Genomic DNA, 17,985 nt, shown 5'->3' with positions numbered 1-17,985 from the left:
CTTGATGTTGCTGGCGGGCCAAGACGCAGAAGAGAACCGGACGTGTGATCCTCAGCGTCGACAGCGTCCATCTATCTTTTCTATTCACCCGCCCTCTCTCGTTTTGGGGGTTGGCTTTCTCTGGGCCGCGATTTACCATCCTCCTGCACCCCGTCAGGTGTGGGGCACAGAGGGTGATTGCGTTATGGATGTAAGAGTATCCCCGCGACTTTGTTTGTGGGGGCGTGTGGTGCGGCTCCCTCTTACGGTGCCGCCCGCGTCTGTGACTGTGGCTGTGACCTCAGCAGCCCTCGGCTTTGTCTGTTGTTGCGGCGTACGAGCTCAAGTCGAGGCACTCGTTTCTCGCTGTATCTGCACGCTGGCATGCGTCGTACAAGGGCGCTGGCAGCACCTTCTGATGTAAAAATAGGCGCACTTTCTCTGCCTTCTCTTCGCCCTCTCGCCTTTGCTCTCTCCCTTTCAGTCTTCCCCTAACCCCTTAAGTTACCCACACAGAAGCCACACACTCGGCAAGGCCCAGCACCTCAGTGCTCGCCTCTTCCGCATGCTCTCTGCCCATTGATTGGCAAACGGTGAAGCGAAGGGGCAAGCGTGAAGGAGGGGAACATGTTTGATCTCCATGCATGTCTGTTGGTGACTGGTTTGGCGGGGTGGGGAGAGTGCTGCTCATGTGTTAACTCTGCATGTGTGTATGGGGTGTTGTTTAGTAGGTGAGGAAGAGGAGGGGGGGGCGGTGATGACACACACGCCGGTAGAGCAGGGGGTGGACGTTTGTGGCGCTCTCTCCCTCTCTTCGCCTCCCCGGCAGTCCAGGCAGACAGCGGCAGGGGCGAAGGCACGCTCGGCTGTGACGCACATTTTTGAAAGGGAAGGACAGAACGAAATGGGCTGCGGGGAAAGGGGGTCGTGGATTCTCCTACTGAGGCTGACCTCGTGCTCGTAGGGGAGTCTACCCCTGTCTCGGTCGTACACACGGAAGCTCATGACCATCACCACACGTACAACCCACGCTGCATATCATGGTCTCTCCTGGTGTGCGCTTCCTCTGCCGCCACCATCCGCCGTGATCACCACTCCATTCACACTCCACCATCTCCACCCCCCTCTCTCTCCCTCATTCGAATCTGTCGCCCTCTGCAGTAGTTCAGAGGTTGTCTCCGTTGGTGTTTTTCCCAACGAACCAGCCAATCCGCTTTCCCATTCCTCCTCCTCCTCGTCTCTTACTGGCCTGCACCCACTCGGCCATTCGCTTGCTTTTCCCTCTCTCCCCTCGACCCACAAGTACACCTCCACCAGAGTGCAGCACAGCGTAAGAAGAGCGCAGTCATGTCCACAGCACGTCGCGATACGCTCGTGGCGATTGAGCAGAAGAAGCAAGCGGACTGGGCCGCCAAGAAGCTGCATGAGTTTGATGCCCCGGCGCCTGGGGAGGCGCGGGCGGCGAAATACCTGACGACCTTCCCCTTCCCGTACATGAACGGGAAACTTCACCTCGGCCACGGCTTCTCGCTCACCAAGGCCGAGTTCGCCTCGCGCTTTCAGCGCATGATGGGCCGCCGCTCGCTCTGGCCCTTTGGCTTCCATGTCACCGGCACCCCGATTGCCGCGTGCGCGCAGAAAATCGCGAAGGAGATGCAGCAGTACGGCAACCCGCCGCAGTTTCCGTCAGAGGTGCTGGAGGACAAGCCCAAGACACCGGTGGACAGCAAGCCTACGGTGGCGCTCGGGCAGCACAAAAGCAAGCGCGGCAAAAGTGGGCCAGCGAAGCCGCAGTGGGTCATTATGCAGAGCATGGGCATCCCCGATTCGGAGATCCCGAAGTTTGCCGACCCACAGCACTGGTTGGACTACTTCCCGCCCATCGCTATTGAAGACTTGAAGAGCTTTGGCTGCCACATCGACTGGCGCCGTTCCTTTATGACGACGGAGCGCAACCCGTACTTTGACCGCTTTGTCCAGTGGCAGTTCCACATCCTGCGCCGCGAGAACCTGCTCAACTACGGCAAGCGCTACTGCGTATATTCGCCGCGCGACGGCCAGCCGTGCGCCGACCACGATCGCGCCAGCGGTGAGGGTGTGCTGCCGCAGGAATACACGGTGGTGAAGCTCATCGTGCAGAACCCCCTCTCGCAGCCGTGCTTCGCCGAGCACAAGGACATCATCGGTGACCGCAACGTCATCCTGCCCGGCGCCACGCTCCGCCCGGAAACGGTGATTGGCCAGACGAACTGCTGGGTGAGCAACAAGCTCAACTACAAGGCGTACAACGTGCGCAACGCGAAGGGGGAGGATGAAGTGTACATCATGACTGCCCGCGCCGCGCGCAACATGGCGTACCAGAACTTCTACGTGAACGGTCAGACCGGCGTCGACCCGGAGCCGCTCTTCGAAGTGAAGGGAACAGACATGGTCGGCATGCCGCTTTCGGCACCGCTGGCGCCTTACGAGACGATCTACACACTGCCCATGTCCACCATCACGGAGGCGAAGGGTACGGGCGTCGTCATGTCCGTGCCGTCCGACTCGCCCGATGACTACATCAACTTCTCCCAGCTGCTGAACAAGCCAGACTACCGCGCGAAGCTCGGCATCAAGGATGAGTGGGTAGTCCCGTTCGCCATGATTCCAATCATCGACATTCCCGAGCTAGGCACTGAAGGCGCCAAGTTTATGTGCGAGAAGCTCAAGGTCAACGGCCCGAACGCGACGGAGCTGCTGGAGGAGGCGAAAAAGGTATGCTACCAGCAGGGGTTCTACCATGGCACCATGATCGTCGGTCCCTACACAGGTGTCAAGGTCAGTGAGGCCAAGGTGAAGACGCAGCGCGACATGGAGGCGGCGGACCAGTGCATCCGCTACTACGAGCCGGTACGTCAGGTGATGAGCCGCAGCGGCGACGAGTGCGTTGTCGCGCTGTGCGATCAGTGGTACCTTGAGTACGGCAAGGATGACTGGAAGAGGATGGTACAGGACCACGTCAAGAAGATGGACATGTTCTTCCCCGGTGTACGCAACGGCTTCGAGGAGACGCTGAACTGGCTAGCAGACTGGCCGTGCAGCCGCACCTTCGGCCTCGGCACCTACCTACCGTGCGACGCGTCGCACACGATGATCATCGACAGCCTGTCCGACTCCACCATCTACATGGCCTACTACACGATCGACCGCTTCTTCAACGTCGGCGTCGACGGCTCGATGGACCTGTGTGGCAAGTCGGACAACCCGTACGGCCTCACGCCAGAGATGTTCACAGACGAGGTGTTCGAGTACATATACCACGGCGTCGGCGATGCGGCCACCGTCGCGGGTGCGGTGAGCATGCCGGTTGAGTCGCTGAAGTTGATGCGCAACGAGTTCGAGTACTGGTACCCCGTCGACCTGCGCTGCTCTGGTAAGGATCTCATCCAGAACCACCTGACGATGTTCCTCTACAACCACGCCGCGATCTGGCCGGCGGACGAGAGCAAGTGGCCTCAGAGGATCTTCTGCAACGGTCACATCCAGGTCGACAGCGAGAAGATGGCCAAGTCAAAGGGGAACTTCATCTCCCTGCGCGAGGCGATCGACACGTACGGCGCTGACGCCACACGCCTCGCCTGTGCTGACGCCGGTGACAGCATGGACGACGCCAACTTTGTGCGCGAGACGGCAGCTGGCTTCGTGCTGAAGATGACGACACTGCTGGAGCAGGCGAAGGAGACAGTAGAGCGCGCCGATCTGCGCAGCGGCGACTACAACGAGTTTGACAAGATCTTCCAGAACACAATGAACACGATCATCACCCGTACCGAGGGCTACTATCACCGCATGCAGTTCCGCATGGTGCTCAACACGGCCTTCCACGAGCTATCGAATGAATACAGCCAGTACAAGATGTGCTGCGACGACCTCAACGTGCATGCACATCTCGGGCGCCGCTACTACGAGGTGGTCGCGCTGATGATGATGCCGCTGGCGCCGCACACGATGGAGTATCTGTGGCAGAACATCCTCCAGAACGAGGGTTCCGTCGTCACACAGCTGTTCCCGAAGCCGACGGCAGAGTTGGACTACTCGCTGATCGTCGCAAGCCGGGTCATGACGACTGTTATCAAGGAAATTCGGTCGCAGGTGATCAAGAACGCGAAGAAGCGTGGTCCAATCGAGGAGGTCATTGTGTACACACGCCGCGAGTACATGGACTGGCAGCGGCAGGCGCTCGACATCCTGCAAGAGCTCTACCAGGCGAACGGCAACACGTTTCCTGAAGACATGACGAAGCAGGTTGCCGCCCGCGACCCCAAGATCATGAGCAAGGGTCTGATGGCCTTCATGTCCTTCGTCAAGGCCAACGTAGAGAAGTACGGGGCGCAGGCCATGTCGACGCAACCCGTCGTCGACGACGCCGCGATGCTGTCCAACATCACGCACAACCTCAGCCGCCTCTCCGGGGTGCCAGTGGTGCGCATCCTGTCCGCCGAAGACGAGACCTACAAGGAGCACGATGCGGCGCGCCGCAAGTGCCTGCCTGGTGAGCCGTCCGTGGGCTTCCCACCGGCGTCGAAGAGTGCGTAGGAGGAGACCATGTGGTGCGTTCTCCTTTCCTCACACAAAGACACACAAACAAGCCACGCACGAGTACGAGGAGCAGAGGCGGGGGCGAGGTGGAGGCGATCGAAAGAAAACAGAAAGGAAGGGGTGGAGCCCGACTGCGAGAGAGAGAGCGCGCGAGCGCGCGCAGGGGCGTATCCACGCGTGTACGTGGGTGTCTGGGTGCACTTGTCTTTAGTTGGTTCAAATCCTCTTCTCACGTGCTGCTTCGGTGCTGCACACACACACACACACACACACACACACACACCTCCGTGCTTTACTTTCCTTTTGAGTGTGTCTTTGTTCGTTTCTTCAGCGCTGTGACTGGGTGTACGTCTCTGTGCCTTCTCCTCTCCTCTTCTCTCTCCCCTCCCCTCCCCCCATCCCGCCTCTCACCACCACCACCACCACCACCACCACCACCACCACCACCACCACCACCCCTTCAGCCCACTTCACAGTTCTCCTTTGTTGCCTCGTTTATCGCCTTCCATCTTACGTGTTTTGTTTGTTTTACCGGCAATGGCACTTCTTCTTCCCCCTCCCCCTACTCTCTCTTGCTTCCCTTGCGTGGGTGTGTGTGTGTGTGTGTGTGTGTGTGTGTGCGTGCGTGCGTGCAGGGCTACCCGACTTCACTCCCTTTAACTAACAGCCTCCACCCCTTCCAGCCAACCTGAGTCTGAGGGCCTTTTTCTCGCTGTGTGCGGAGGTACCTCGCTCGCTATTCCTTCCTCTCTTCCTCTCTCGTTTGCCTCCTGTACTGGAGGAGGCTTCGCTCTGTTGTCACCGTTGAACGCCATCTCTCCCGCTTCTGCCTACGCTTGTCGCTCTCACTCTCCTACGCTTCCGAGTGAACGAAAGCTGCGCGCCATCGGCGTGGACGCAGCCCACCACTCTCCTGGTTGCAACCAGAAGGGTGGTGGAAGAGGCCGAAGAATAATTGCTTAATGGACCCCCTCCCCTCTCCTCCTTCAGCGAAGCAAAATAAAAAAAACGCGCACTCCCTGGGATCGCTATGGTGGACATGACTGGTGCCCGGGGTCTGTGCTCTGATGACGCTGTGTCGCTGTATCGAGCAAGCACACACTATAGAAAAGTCGAAGATGTGGAGCCAGCGAGGCCAGCGCCATCTATGCTGTGTATGGCGTAATGCAGCGGTGTGGGCGCCTCTCTAAACGCCCCCACTGCTCGTGCGGGCAAACCAGTAACAAGGAAAGCTCACGCATACGCGCGCGCACACATGCACACCGGATGAACTGGTGATGGATGTCGACGCAGCACTGCACACGCTAGTAATGTGCGCATACACTCCAGTGTCAAGCCACGTTTCTGCCAGCCGCTCTGCTGACTCGCCACCGCTTTTCTTTTTGTCACTCTTTTTCCATTTCTCTTTTGTTTCTCCTGGTGGTGTGCTCGCTGTGGAACAGTCACCTCCAGTGTACCACTCCTGCCACGTCAATCCAGAGAGGCGCGTATACTTCTGCACAGAGTAGTGCGCAGTAGCTGTTGCCCTCGTCACAGTGTACCAAAGATCTCTCGGCTTGCCCTTCTGTCCCGCCGCTCCTCTCCCACCCTCTTTTCCTTCGCTCCTCAGCATCCGCAGCGAGACACACAAACACACACATAGTGCACAGGGAAGGGAAACGCAAATGGGGCAGAGCATGCCAAAGGCGCCTGGCGCCAGCAAACCAGAGAAGTGGGTGCCGCCCGTGGCGCCGGAGATTGGCAAGCGCAAGAAAAAGCGCGGCCCCGATGCGGCCACGCGTATTCCTAAAGTATACCCGAACCGTGCCTGCCTCCTCCGTAAGTACCGCCTTGAGCGATGCAAAGACTACCTCCTGCTAGAGGAGGAGTTCCTGCGCACAATCAACGCCCAGCGCGACGCGCAGTCGAACCTGGAGGAGGGTGCAATGGGCCACTACGAGGCGGAGCTGAAGCGCGTCGAGGACATCCGCGGCACCCCACTGGAGGTGGCGACTCTTGAGGAAGCAGTGGACGACTCGCACGCGATCGTCTCCATCTCCGGCACTGAGTACTACGTGCCCCTCATGTCGTTCGTGGACAAGGAGCAGCTGGAGTTAGGCTGCAGCGTACTATTGCACGACCGCCAGCACAGCATTGTTGGCGTTCTCAAGGACGACGTCGATCCGCTGGTGAGTGTCATGAAAGTAGACAAGGCACCGGAGGACACGTACGCCGACATTGGTGGCCTAGAGCAGCAGATTCAAGAGATCAAGGAGGCGGTCGAGTTTCCACTCTCCCACCCAGAGCTGTATGACGAGATCGGCATCAAACCACCGAAGGGTGTCATTCTCTACGGTGTACCAGGCACTGGCAAGACGCTGCTGGCCAAGGCCGTCGCGAACCGCACGAGTGCCACGTTCCTGCGTGTGGTGGGGTCGGAGCTGATTCAGAAGTACTCCGGCGAAGGTCCCAAGCTCGTGCGGGAACTCTTCCGGGTTGCCGAGGAGCACTCGCCAGCGATCGTTTTCATTGACGAAATTGACGCCATCGGCACGAAGCGCTACGACACGGACAGCAGCGGCACCAAAGAGGTGCAGCGTACGATGCTAGAGCTGCTCACACAGTTGGACGGCTTCGATAGCAGCAACGACGTGAAGGTGATCATGGCGACGAACCGCATCGACACACTCGACCCAGCCCTCATCCGCCCTGGCCGCATAGATCGCAAGATTGAGTTTCCCTTCCCAGACGAGAAAACAAAGCGTCGCATTTTCGAAATCCATACGAGCCGCATGTCGCTCGCCGACGACGTCGACATCTCCGAGTTCATTCACGCCAAGGATGAGATGAGCGGCGCAGATGTGAAGGCAATCTGCACAGAGGCTGGTCTGCTGGCCCTGCGTGAGCGCCGCATGAAAGTGTGCCAGGCAGATTTTATCAAAGGCAAGGAAAATGTGCAGTACCGCAAGGACAAGTCAACCTTCTCGCGCTTCTACTTGTAAAGACGCCATCACAGGAGAGCGCGCGCTCGAAGTCAGGGGAACGAAGGGAGTAAGAGCCATCGACAGGGAGTGTTTCTGGCAGGTTTTCTCTGGTGTATCTTCTCTCTCTCTACCTCCTTCATCTTTCCCCTTGAGTCTCTTCCACCGATCATCTCTGGGCTCACTCCGTGGTGGGTATGCATGAGAGCGAGTACGAAAGAGGGAAGGAGAGAGAGAGAGAGAGAGAGAGAGAGACGGCTCACCCGCGCTTTTTTTTTTTGGAACTCTGTTCATTACTCTCTACTCTTCCTCTCTTTGGGATCTGTGCTGTCTCCGTTGTGTCTGTGAAGACGTACTTGGCGTGGGCGTGTCCAGTTGCCGTTGCCTGTTTTGGGTGGTAGTGGTGCCTCTCTCGTGCCCTCCCCCCCCCCCCGCATACCCCTCGCTGTTTACTCCATTGTATGTATCTCGCTCTCCTCCACTCCTTGTCGCTGTTGGGCTACTCATGCTTCTGTGTTCGCTCTCCTTTCTCTCGTGCGCATTGATTCGACCTGTGGCTAGGCCAATAAGCAAGCAACATCACCGTGGGCAATTACTCTGGGTGACGGTGTGTGTGTGTGTGCCCACTGCACAAGGGCACGCTCGAGGGCTGATAGAAAACACTCGAACGGGGGGAAATAACATGATGAGCGGAAGAGGCACGAATGAAGGGAAAAATGAAGCGGCAATGCTAACTGATTCAACTGTGCTCCTACAGGTGATGGTGGTGGCGGTAGAAGCCGACACCGTACCCCCCCCCCTCCTTCCTCCCTTCTCCCCCTCCCCCGATACTCGGACGCGAACTGTCCTCGTTGACTCTTCCCCGAGGAAGCGAGAAGGGAGAAAGGCCTATAAGAGAGGAGGGCAACAAGACGGTCGTCGAGCCAAGCGCTCGAAATAGATGCACATTCACGCACGCACACTGAAGGAGGAAGATCTCCCTCCCTCCCTCCCTCTCTCTCTTTGCCGTCTGGGCTAACTCTCCTCACCACAACACACCTCTTGTAATGCATTATTGATGTCGTCCTCTCCCGCCATTCTTCTCTCCCCCCACCCCTCCCCGACTACTGCACATCCTGGCTCACAGGCACGCACTTGCACACGCATCAGTCATGGACAGAGCGAAGGTGTTTTCCTATTCACTTGCTTTCTTGGCGTTACCTCTACCTCCTCTTGTGGCTCATTCTTCACCGTGTATCCTTCGCTGCCTGTGCAAGACAAGAAGACGTTTGACGACCTGCGCTTGCTCCCGACCTCTTCCCGCTCGCTCGCTTTCTCTCTCTCTCTCTCTTGACTCTGCATTGCCTCCCTTCTCCGGACTCGCCTTGCCGTTCGTTCTTTCCTGTCCCCCTGCTCGTACTCACTTTTCAGGCCTCTGGTGCCACCTCAGACTCATTGGAGTACTGGCGTGCGTAGCCAAGCGTACACGGACAGAAAATCGATATCCCTGCGTCAAGGCAGCGGTAGAATGGAGGAGGGGGAATCGTGCAGAAGAGACGGCAAAAGCCAAAGAAGAAAGTAGTAACCGCCGGCGATCACGTCGGTATGCAAGTATCTCTCTGGGTGTCTCTCTTCGCGAAGCTCTCACCACCGTCCCGCGCCACTCACACGGAGGCTGAGAGAGTGGGAAAACGTGAGCGATGTACGGCCCCCCCCCTCTCCCTCCCTCCCTCCCTCCCTCTCGGTGGTTGACGAGCTGATTTGTCACCCTGACTGCTGATTCAGGGAATGGCGTTCCACGAAGCCACCTCCATACATCATCCCCCTCCCCTGGTTAACCTTCTCCCTCATCATAATCACCCATGATGAAGGGCAGCGCACGCGTTCTTTTCTGCCAACACCGGCAACAGTCCTCCTCCTCAACCCACACTCCAATAACCCCAACCTCTCTCTCTCTCTGTGTAGGCATAGCGCTCCTACTCCCCGCCTCTATTCTTTAGATGTCTACATGATCTCTCCCCCTCCCTCTGCTGCCCTCCTCTCCTCTCCTCCCCCCCCCCTCGCGTTGCTTTCGCTCTCTGTTGCTTGCGTGGGCTCTCTATGGGCACCTCACTTTTTCTCTGGCAGTGACTTCTGCTATCCGCCCCTCACATCTTGCGCCACCGTCACTCTCCTCCACCGCCCTGCCCACCCGTGCTCTCTGTGGCTTCTCTCGCTCTCGCTCTCTTTAGAGGGCCTCCGCTTTCTTTTCCCTGCTCCGCTTGCCGCTTGTGTTCCCCCCTCCCCCCTCCCCACTCCCACGTCTATGCCTGCGTGTTTGGGCGCCTGTCTCGCGCTCTGTTGCACACTGTCGCTTCTCTCTATCTCTCTTCTCTTTTTGGTTGGACATTCGCCTGACTGTGGGTCTTGAGCTCGTCGTCAGTATTCGTGCTTGATGGACGCTTTCTTGACTTCTCTCTTGCGTGTGTGTGTGTGTGTGTGTGCGTGCGCCACGAAGACTCTCCTCCTTCACGTATGCGGCCATATTTTTCTTTGCTCGTGACTGGAATGTGAGGTGGTGCGCTGTGCACTCGGGTTTGCTCTCCCTCCCCTCCTCCTCCTGATGCTCCTCTTCTTATTCCTTTACCCTCAAGTCGACAGTGAAGGTGTTTCTGTTGGTGGCTGATGGACACCTCCGCACCTCCCCTCTCGCGGCACTCGGCACCAGTCAACTACGTGGTCTGACCACTTCCATTTTATGCTCTGAAAGAAAAGGCAAAAAAAAAAAAAACGACGGTGTGTTGTTCTGTCGTGGAGAGCGATTGGGACGACAGCCACGAGAGAAGCTTTGCTGCATGTAGCGAACAGAGTACGTCCGTGTGTGTGTGTGTGTGTGTGTGTGTGTGTGTGTGTACGTTTGTGGCTGCAGTGTATCGATACACCACCACCGCTAGCGCATCCTCAGTACGCCCCTCCATCGCTCCTCTGTGTGTGTGTGGGTGTCTGTGTCATCACCAAACACCACAGGCAAAACAAAATGCCACTCTTGGTGCGTCTCACCACGTCGCTGTCTCCTCTTCCCTCCCCATACGCACACCCCCATTCCTCTCACTCGTATAAACACTACACACTTCCCCTCATCACAACATCGGCAAACACCATACCCCCTTCGCACCCCTCTTGTCCTGTTAGAAAGCGCTGCTGTCGCTTCCGTACATTTCGTATCATTCACCTCCCTCTCCTCCTCACTCGCTTTCCCTCGCTGCCCCCCCCCCCCTCCCCCGCACACACCGATTACCATCACTACCACCATCTTTGTTTCCGTGCTCCTCTCACAGTCCCCTTTCCTTGAGCTGTGTGGGTTGTCGGACTCTCGGACTTCGCCCGCTGCCTTACTTCTCTTCTGCTCCTTTCCGGCTCTCCTCCTGGCTGGCTAGTGCGAGCGAAAAGGGGAAGAGAAGCAGCGTTCGAGAACGTCCCCGTCTTCGCTTTCCGTCGGTGCGTTGGCTAGTGCCCGTCACTGTCTAACGGGCCTGAGCTTCCTTCTCCTCCCTCTCTCCCTCTGCCGTGGCACACGGGCATAAAGAGAGCCGTACGTTGTCTTCACGAGAGAAACGATATCGCCCAAGACCACACACACACCCCTCCCCTCCTCCCTCACCACCCCCTACTGACCAGACTGCCTTGGTGGAGCGAAAATGATTTACCTTCTCGTCATCATCGCTGTCAACATGGCAGCCTTCTTCGCGTTCATGTATAAGCGCATGGCGAAGGTAGCCATGGACCCGACGATGTTCAAGCATTTTAAGCTGATCAAGCGCACCGAGGTGACCCACGACACCTTCATCTTCCGCTTCGCCCTAGAGAACGAGACGCAGTCGCTCGGGCTGCCGATTGGGCAGCACATTGTGCTCCGTGCCGACTGCACGACGTCTGGGAAGACGGAGACGGTGACGCACTCCTACACACCCATCTCCAGCGATGACGAGAAAGGCTACGTGGACTTCATGATCAAGGTGTACTTTGCTGGCGTGCACCCCAGCTTCCCGCATGGCGGCAGGCTGTCGCAGCACCTGTACCACATGAAGCTTGGTGACAAGATAGAGATGCGTGGACCGCAGGGGAAGTTTACCTACCTGGGCAACGGCACCTCGCGCATCCAAAAACCAGGCCAGGGCTTCATCACAGACAAGGTGGACGCCTATGCGGCCATCGCTGGCGGCACTGGCATCACCCCGATACTGCAGATCATCCACGCCATCAAGAAGAACAAGGAGGACCGCACAAAGGTGTTTCTCGTGTACGGCAACCAGACAGAGCGTGACATCCTGCTGCGCAAGGAGCTTGACGAGGCTGCCGCCAACGACGACCGCTTTCACGTGTGGTACACCGTCGACCGTGAGGTAACTCCAGAGTGGAAATTTGATGTGGGGTACGTCCGAGAGGAGATGTTCCGCAGGCACTTGCCCGTCCCTGACATGCTCGGCGACGACAGCGTTCCGCAGAACGCCGGGATAAAAAAGGTGATGGCACTCATGTGCGGCCCACCACCCATGGTGCAGATGGCGATCAAGCCGAACCTAGAGCGTATCGGCTACACCGCCGACAGCATGTTCAACTTCTAACAGCTTATCATGGAAAGACAAAACAGGCAACGAAAGATGTGCGCGCGCGTCCCCCGCTGCACAACCGCTGCATAGCCGTCGGTCCCTTCCTCCCTCCCTCCCTCCCCCCCTTTGTGTTCCTGCAACGACGTGTAGGACACTCGATCAAGTACTGAAGACGTTCACACATTACACAGAAACTATGCGCACTGCGGGTCCAGAGGGAAGGAAGGGCAACTGGCGCTTCTGGCAGACCGATGTGCATTACACACCCCAGCGTGTATCTCTTTTCTTCGTCTCGCCCTCCCTTTGATTCCGTCAATGAGGAGAGGGGACCACACACCTTAGCATCTGGCATCCCTCAGGCTCCAGTAACCCCCTCACCCTCTCTGGGTGGTGGAAGCTCTGCAGAGCCCCTCCTCTCCCTGCCAATGCCGAATCACCTCTGGTGGCGACACAGCCAAGCACCCACGACGCAGGGAGGTCAGCGCGATGCATCACTACTGACGTCGGCAGCCAGGGACTGGGTGGCGTGGTGTCGGAGAGACCTACGACAGTGGACACGTCTGGGCCATCTATGGGATGGGCAGAGTGTCAGTGTGACTCGAGCGTGTCTCACGCGGCCCTCACTCTCCACTGGGGCGTGTGGCAGAGGGGAGGGGGAGGCTGGGCTGGGCTGGGCTGGGCTGGGCTGGGCTGGTGGGTTGTATCGCCTGGAATGGACACGTGGGGAGTTCAAACAGAAAACGCTGCTTCAGCTTTTTCGCTTTTTGCATGGTGGTTGTCGGTGTATTTGTTCTCCTTACCCATCTGCCTTGTTGCTTTTCGTGGTCACGAGGTCGGCGCTGGTGCGTCCCCTCATCCTCCAGCCCACCGGTGTCTTCTTTGTCGCTGCCTGGTCAGCTGTGTTTACCCTCCTAATGATCTGTTTCCTCACTCGGGCTTAGCGTCGGTCGGAAGTGAGCCCTTTTTTCCCTTCACTGTGGCGCAAGTCTGTCGGTGTGGATGGGGGATGCCGGTGTAAGTAGCGTTGGTGAGGGAAGCGTCAACAGTCCTCGTCACACCTCCTCACGTTACGTGCTGTGTTGTTGTATTTCTCTCTTGCGCAATGAAGCAGAGGGAACTGTCTTTGCTTGGGTGTTTGTATGACCGCGCTGCTTTTCTTCTTCTTCTTGCTGAAGTCGGTGTTCTCTTGCCTCGGACTACCCACCCAGCCACGCACACATCAACAGACAGACGCGCACATCTACCTTTGTGCTTGCCAGGATGCAATTCAGGCCCCTACTCTCCTCCTCCCTGCCTCTCCCCTGAGCTGTGCGTGGGTGCGTGTGCGTGTTAATCCACAGTGAGAAGGAACGGCGCAAGGAATGAAGGTTTCGCGAGTGGTCAGGGAACAAAATATCCTTCTACCCACGCACACGCACCCAGTCCACCCTCACGGCTTGCCCTTCCTTCGAAAAGGGCGCCCGAAGGTGGACGGGGAAGACGGCAGGCAAACGCAAAGGTGAAGGAGAAACGCATAAAAGCGAACCAGAAAAGGAGGGACCCCGCGTGCAGAGCAGTGGTGATGATTGGGAACCTCAAACCCGATGAGCAGCAACACCCCTCACCCCCCCCCCATCTCACTGCACGATGGAGAGAGTGGAAGGGCGACTGTGAACAGTATCGCTGGCGCGAACGTCGCGATGCAATACTGCGGACATTCGCTCACACCGACATACAAAACAGAAATGCCGCTTCCCCTTACCTCCGCCATATCGCTGCCTCCCTATCGCTCTCTCCGAGTCGTAATAGTCTTCAAGTGTTTTGCCGGCCTTTTTCTTGTCCAGTCAGCGGCATTTTACACACAAGACCCCCCACGTATCACGTCCAGCAGCGGCTCCTCCATCGTGCACGCTGCTCTCTGCGCTTCGCTCTCTCGTGGTGTTACATCACCCCACCTCTTACTCTCTAACACTTTTAGCAAATGACGTCCGCACTCGACGGCCCCAACGCCATCTCCTACCCGCTCGACGGCACGGTGAGCAAGGCGCTTCTGATCGTCACCCCCGCCTTCGCTCGCGAGCGAGACTTTGTGCAGTACCTCAAGTACAAGCTCTACGATGCCGGCTTCATCGTCGTGCGTGAAGAGCTGCGCCTGCTGAACAGCGAAATTGCAGAGAAGATGGCAGTGGAGCTGGACAGGTCGCTTGTACCGCCTGTTGCAGCCCCTCCTGCAGAGTCGGGGACTGAGGATGTGCGGACGCCAGCAGACTTTCCCATGTCGCTGCTGCCGGCACCGCATAGCCTGGTCGGTATGACGCACATGTTTGTCGTGGCTCGTACCAACTGCCATGAGCTGCTGAAGTCCTTCATCGCAACACAGCTGTGCGGTGAGGACGCCGATGTGCTGGACGCATTCCTCACAAAGCACCACGTGCAGGGTCGCGAGCTGCCCTTCTGGACTTCGCTGACGGCGAATGGCGCGAAGAAGTCCGTTGCACTGCTATTCCCTCGCATGCTGGCCGAGGATGTGCCGACGTCGGCCTTGTCGCGGGAGTACGTGCAAGCAAATCTGAAGCAAGCGCTGGTGCCAACCTTGGCGAGGCTGGCCAGGCAGAAACCTGCGGACCCGCTGCGGTGGCTGGCGATGGAGCTGCTGACAAACAACACGCAGGCCCCACCGATGGTGTCGAACCCCTACTAGCGTGCGAGGAGTGTCCTCCATATGCAACACACGCCCATATATTCTCCTCGGCCTCAGTCCGTCAGACGCAGTGGCAGCGGCCCCACACACGCGCCTCTCTTCCTCATTCGCCATATCTTTCCTCTTTCTCAGATGTAAAAGCAGTGCCCCGTACCACACGCACACCCACACAAACGTCTCCGCAGCACCGCGAACCCAGCCGGAGGACACCGACACCGTCTCCACGCGCTACGCATCTCTGTGTAGATGTGCGGAAGCGCTCCTGGGTGACTTGGCCCAGCCCACCGTAAGTGTTGTTGGCCACCCCCGCTCATCCACCACCCAACGAACTCAGCAGCAGAAGAGAGAACTGCATGGATACACGTGCCAACAACGCACGAATACATCCGCGTGTGTGTGTGTGTGTGGGTGGGCGTGCGTGTGTGTGTGTGGGTGCCCTTGCCACACGGTGAGCCGAGGAACTACAGCCAGCGGATGACGCTGCTGTCCGCCTCCATCTACCCCCTCGCGGCGCAAGGTGATGGAGTGTGGGCCCGTCGCATCTCCACCTAGCTCTGTGCTTCTCTCCCCCTCCCCCTCCCCCTCCTTCCCCGCCCACCGCACTGGTGCATGAATGAAAGGCATGCAACTGCGCTTATATGGGTCCGATACGCACACACACACACACCCTCTACTGCTTCCATCTCCTCGTCTTCCCTACTTACACTCGCTGCTGTGCCTGCTGCAGTATTCGAGTGCTGCCGGTGCGTCGGAGATACCCGCGCGCGCTCTCTCTTTCTCTTCGAATACTTTACCACTGCCGGCGTAGCAGTGGCACACTCGCCGCGTTGGGGTTTGTTTCTTCTGCTTGTATTGAACTGCCTTGCTGCTCGGAAACCTTTGGGTGCTTCTTTCCACTATCGAAGATGGCGCGCGCTGTGCCATGCTGAAGTCGTTGCCCTGTTCCCTTACCCCTAGCCCGGCGCTGTCGCTTCTAGCGCCACCCACCAGAGCAGGGCCGCGCAAGACCAAAGAAATTGCCCACTTTATCTTCAAGCGACTCTACAGCCTGCCGCTATCCCTCGTGCGCGCCGGGTTGCTCACGGAAGACGATGGTCTGCTCAGCAGCAAGTGGTCGGTCCACATGCCCCTGTTACCTGCAGCGTCTCCCCCAACCTCAGACACGACAAGTGGAGCCGTGCTGGCATCGCCAACCTCCGTGATCTCCTCCATAGATCATGGCAACCGTACCTCTTGAGATAAAGAGAGCAATGAAGCGAGAGCTCGGCAATCACAGCGGCCATCAACTCGACCCCTGCCTGCCGCATCCTTCGCCGCACTCGTGACGGCATCACCTGCGGCTACTGCTGTGCGACATTTTCCACCGCACAGCCACGCACGCCGACTAGCACGGGCGCACCCACGTGCCTCGGTGTGTCGGAGCCCACGGCAGGCAGCAGTGCGAGCGGGGGACCTCTGCCGGGCTTTCCGCCGCCTCCTCGTCATCGCACTTCGTCGCCTCACCTGACCTGGCGTTTGACAAGTGGGCACGCAGCCTGCACTTGCACTTGGGGTGTTATCATCAGTGTGAGTGGTACTACGCGCATCAACCCCTTGATGGCTACCGGTGTCACCAGCCTCGCCACCACCGCTGCGAGACCAGCGCCGCCGTCGAGGAGTATTCGCCCTTTCCACGACCAACACAGGCGGCGTCCTCACCGAGCCGTCGCGCTACGCTTCGCTCAGCAGCTCCTCCACAGTCGACCTCTACCACAACGTGTTCCTCGTGAGCAGACACCGCGGAGGCAGCAACAAGAAGGTGGGCGGGTATAGAACATGCGCAGCACGATCAAGGCTACCTCTGAGTACAGCTCGCTTGAGGGCGACTTGCAGCAGCAGGTGCACGCCGTCTGCGAGCGACGCGGTGTCAGACTGCGCCAGGTCCACGTTTATTGGCCCAAACTCTGGCGGCCCGCCGAGCCTAATCAGGAGGGGGGTATTGTGCGCACCAACCCACCGATGTCGCTGTCAACGTCACTTCGCTCGATTGTATAAATGGGCCTTCGAACGGGACCGAAGTGGTCGCGCAGGTAGCAGCAAGAACGACAACAGGCCGCGCAGTAGCGGTGCATTTTTGGAGCATCCAGCTGCCGCGGTGTCAAGGACAACTACCCCTTTTATTCCCGCCACTCCGCGGCGCGTGAACCGCGCTGCAACCGCCCTCGCTCTCTCCCTATCGGCGCCGATCCTGCACATAGCGTGCCGCACACCTCAGCCGATCCAGGCCCCCACCCACACCCCCAGCATCACGTCGACGGGACCGAAGACAGCCACTCCAGCAACGGTAGCAGCTTCAGCTCCAGCCCTGTGAGCCTCTGTTGTCGGCGAGGGAGAGGACGATGATCAAGCCCGGTTGTTAAACGGTGAGAATGACGACTCGGGGGAGGCGGATGGCTCGGGCGATGAAGACGGTGACGGTGGCATAGTTGACGGCGGCGAAAAGTCCGAACGTGCACTCGGAGCTGCAGCATCGCAGGCACTGTTGCGAGTACCGCCCTCTGTCGCTACTGCTGGCGGCGGTGCTGTCGTGCTCTTCACAAGTCGTACCGTCGGTCACCTGACGGCCGCCGCTCTGGTGTCTTCATTCTCCGCCTCTGCGCCGCGTACTTCAGCGACGCCGTCAGCAAACGGTGCGGCAGTGACGACAGTTTGTCTGCGCTCTCAGAACCCCGGTCACTCTCTCTTGGCTGGCTACACCCAGACATAGCCCTTTACCATCGCGGAGCTGGCCCCATCCGCCCTGGCAGATGTGCTGCAACTTCTTTAATACGCGCAAGCCCACGAGTTAAACCAGCTCGCCGCCAAGCGTAACCATGCCTGCTACCAGGACCCGTACACAGGCTGCCTCACCCTCACCTCCCTCTTCCTCAGCCGCCTGCCGCACCGCTACGGGAAGGACTGCAGACACTGTCCACATGGGGAGGGATGCAAGCGGCTGCAAGGGCGTCGTTCTTCTGGGTGGCGGCGGCGTTGGTGACACTGCCGAAGTCGAGAATCAGAGGCGGAGTGAAAACTGTCCCCCACCCGCCGGCGTCATGCGCCAGCCAAAGCCGCCGTGGGCACCCATGGCTGGCGCAGCGAGGAAGAGGATGATGGCCACAGCAGCAGCGGGAGGTACGGAGGGAGGAGGGGGGCGAAGCGGCCACCGACGACTCCTCAAATCCGCCGCGATCAACGTCGA

At 58.7% G+C, this 17,985-nt stretch overlaps 4 protein-coding genes across 4 annotated transcripts; all 4 read left to right on the top strand.

Annotated features, from left to right (window-relative positions):
* Window positions 1-1,326: 1,326 nt before the first annotated feature.
* On the top strand, window positions 1,327-4,554 carry LBRM_13_0900 (putative leucyl-tRNA synthetase; the record flags this gene model as incomplete). Its single annotated transcript, XM_001563182.2, has 1 exon — window positions 1,327-4,554. One exon carries the CDS (start codon window positions 1,327-1,329, stop codon window positions 4,552-4,554), a length of 3,228 nt encoding a protein of 1,075 aa, XP_001563232.2.
* Window positions 4,555-6,233: 1,679 nt separating this feature from the next.
* On the top strand, window positions 6,234-7,538 carry LBRM_13_0890 (putative proteasome regulatory ATPase subunit 2; the record flags this gene model as incomplete). The annotated part of the gene is made up of 1 exon (XM_001563181.1): window positions 6,234-7,538. The coding sequence occupies one exon, from the start codon at window positions 6,234-6,236 to the stop codon at window positions 7,536-7,538; it is 1,305 nt and encodes a 434-aa protein (XP_001563231.1).
* A 3,635-nt stretch (window positions 7,539-11,173) lies between these two features.
* LBRM_13_0880 (putative NADH-cytochrome b5 reductase) lies at window positions 11,174-12,100 on the top strand (the record flags this gene model as incomplete). The annotated part of the gene is made up of 1 exon (XM_001563180.1): window positions 11,174-12,100. The coding sequence occupies one exon, from the start codon at window positions 11,174-11,176 to the stop codon at window positions 12,098-12,100; it is 927 nt and encodes a 308-aa protein (XP_001563230.1).
* Window positions 12,101-14,045: 1,945 nt separating this feature from the next.
* LBRM_13_0870 (conserved hypothetical protein) lies at window positions 14,046-14,765 on the top strand (the record flags this gene model as incomplete). Its single annotated transcript, XM_001563179.1, has 1 exon — window positions 14,046-14,765. One exon carries the CDS (start codon window positions 14,046-14,048, stop codon window positions 14,763-14,765), a length of 720 nt encoding a protein of 239 aa, XP_001563229.1.
* Between the last annotated feature and the right edge of the window lie 3,220 nt (window positions 14,766-17,985).

Source organism: Leishmania braziliensis, chromosome 13 (genome assembly GCF_000002845.2).
Source record: "Leishmania braziliensis MHOM/BR/75/M2904 complete genome, chromosome 13".
In the NCBI taxonomy this organism is placed as follows: Eukaryota; Euglenozoa; class Kinetoplastea; order Trypanosomatida; family Trypanosomatidae; genus Leishmania; species Leishmania braziliensis.
This window is presented reverse-complemented; position numbering and strand designations above follow the sequence as displayed.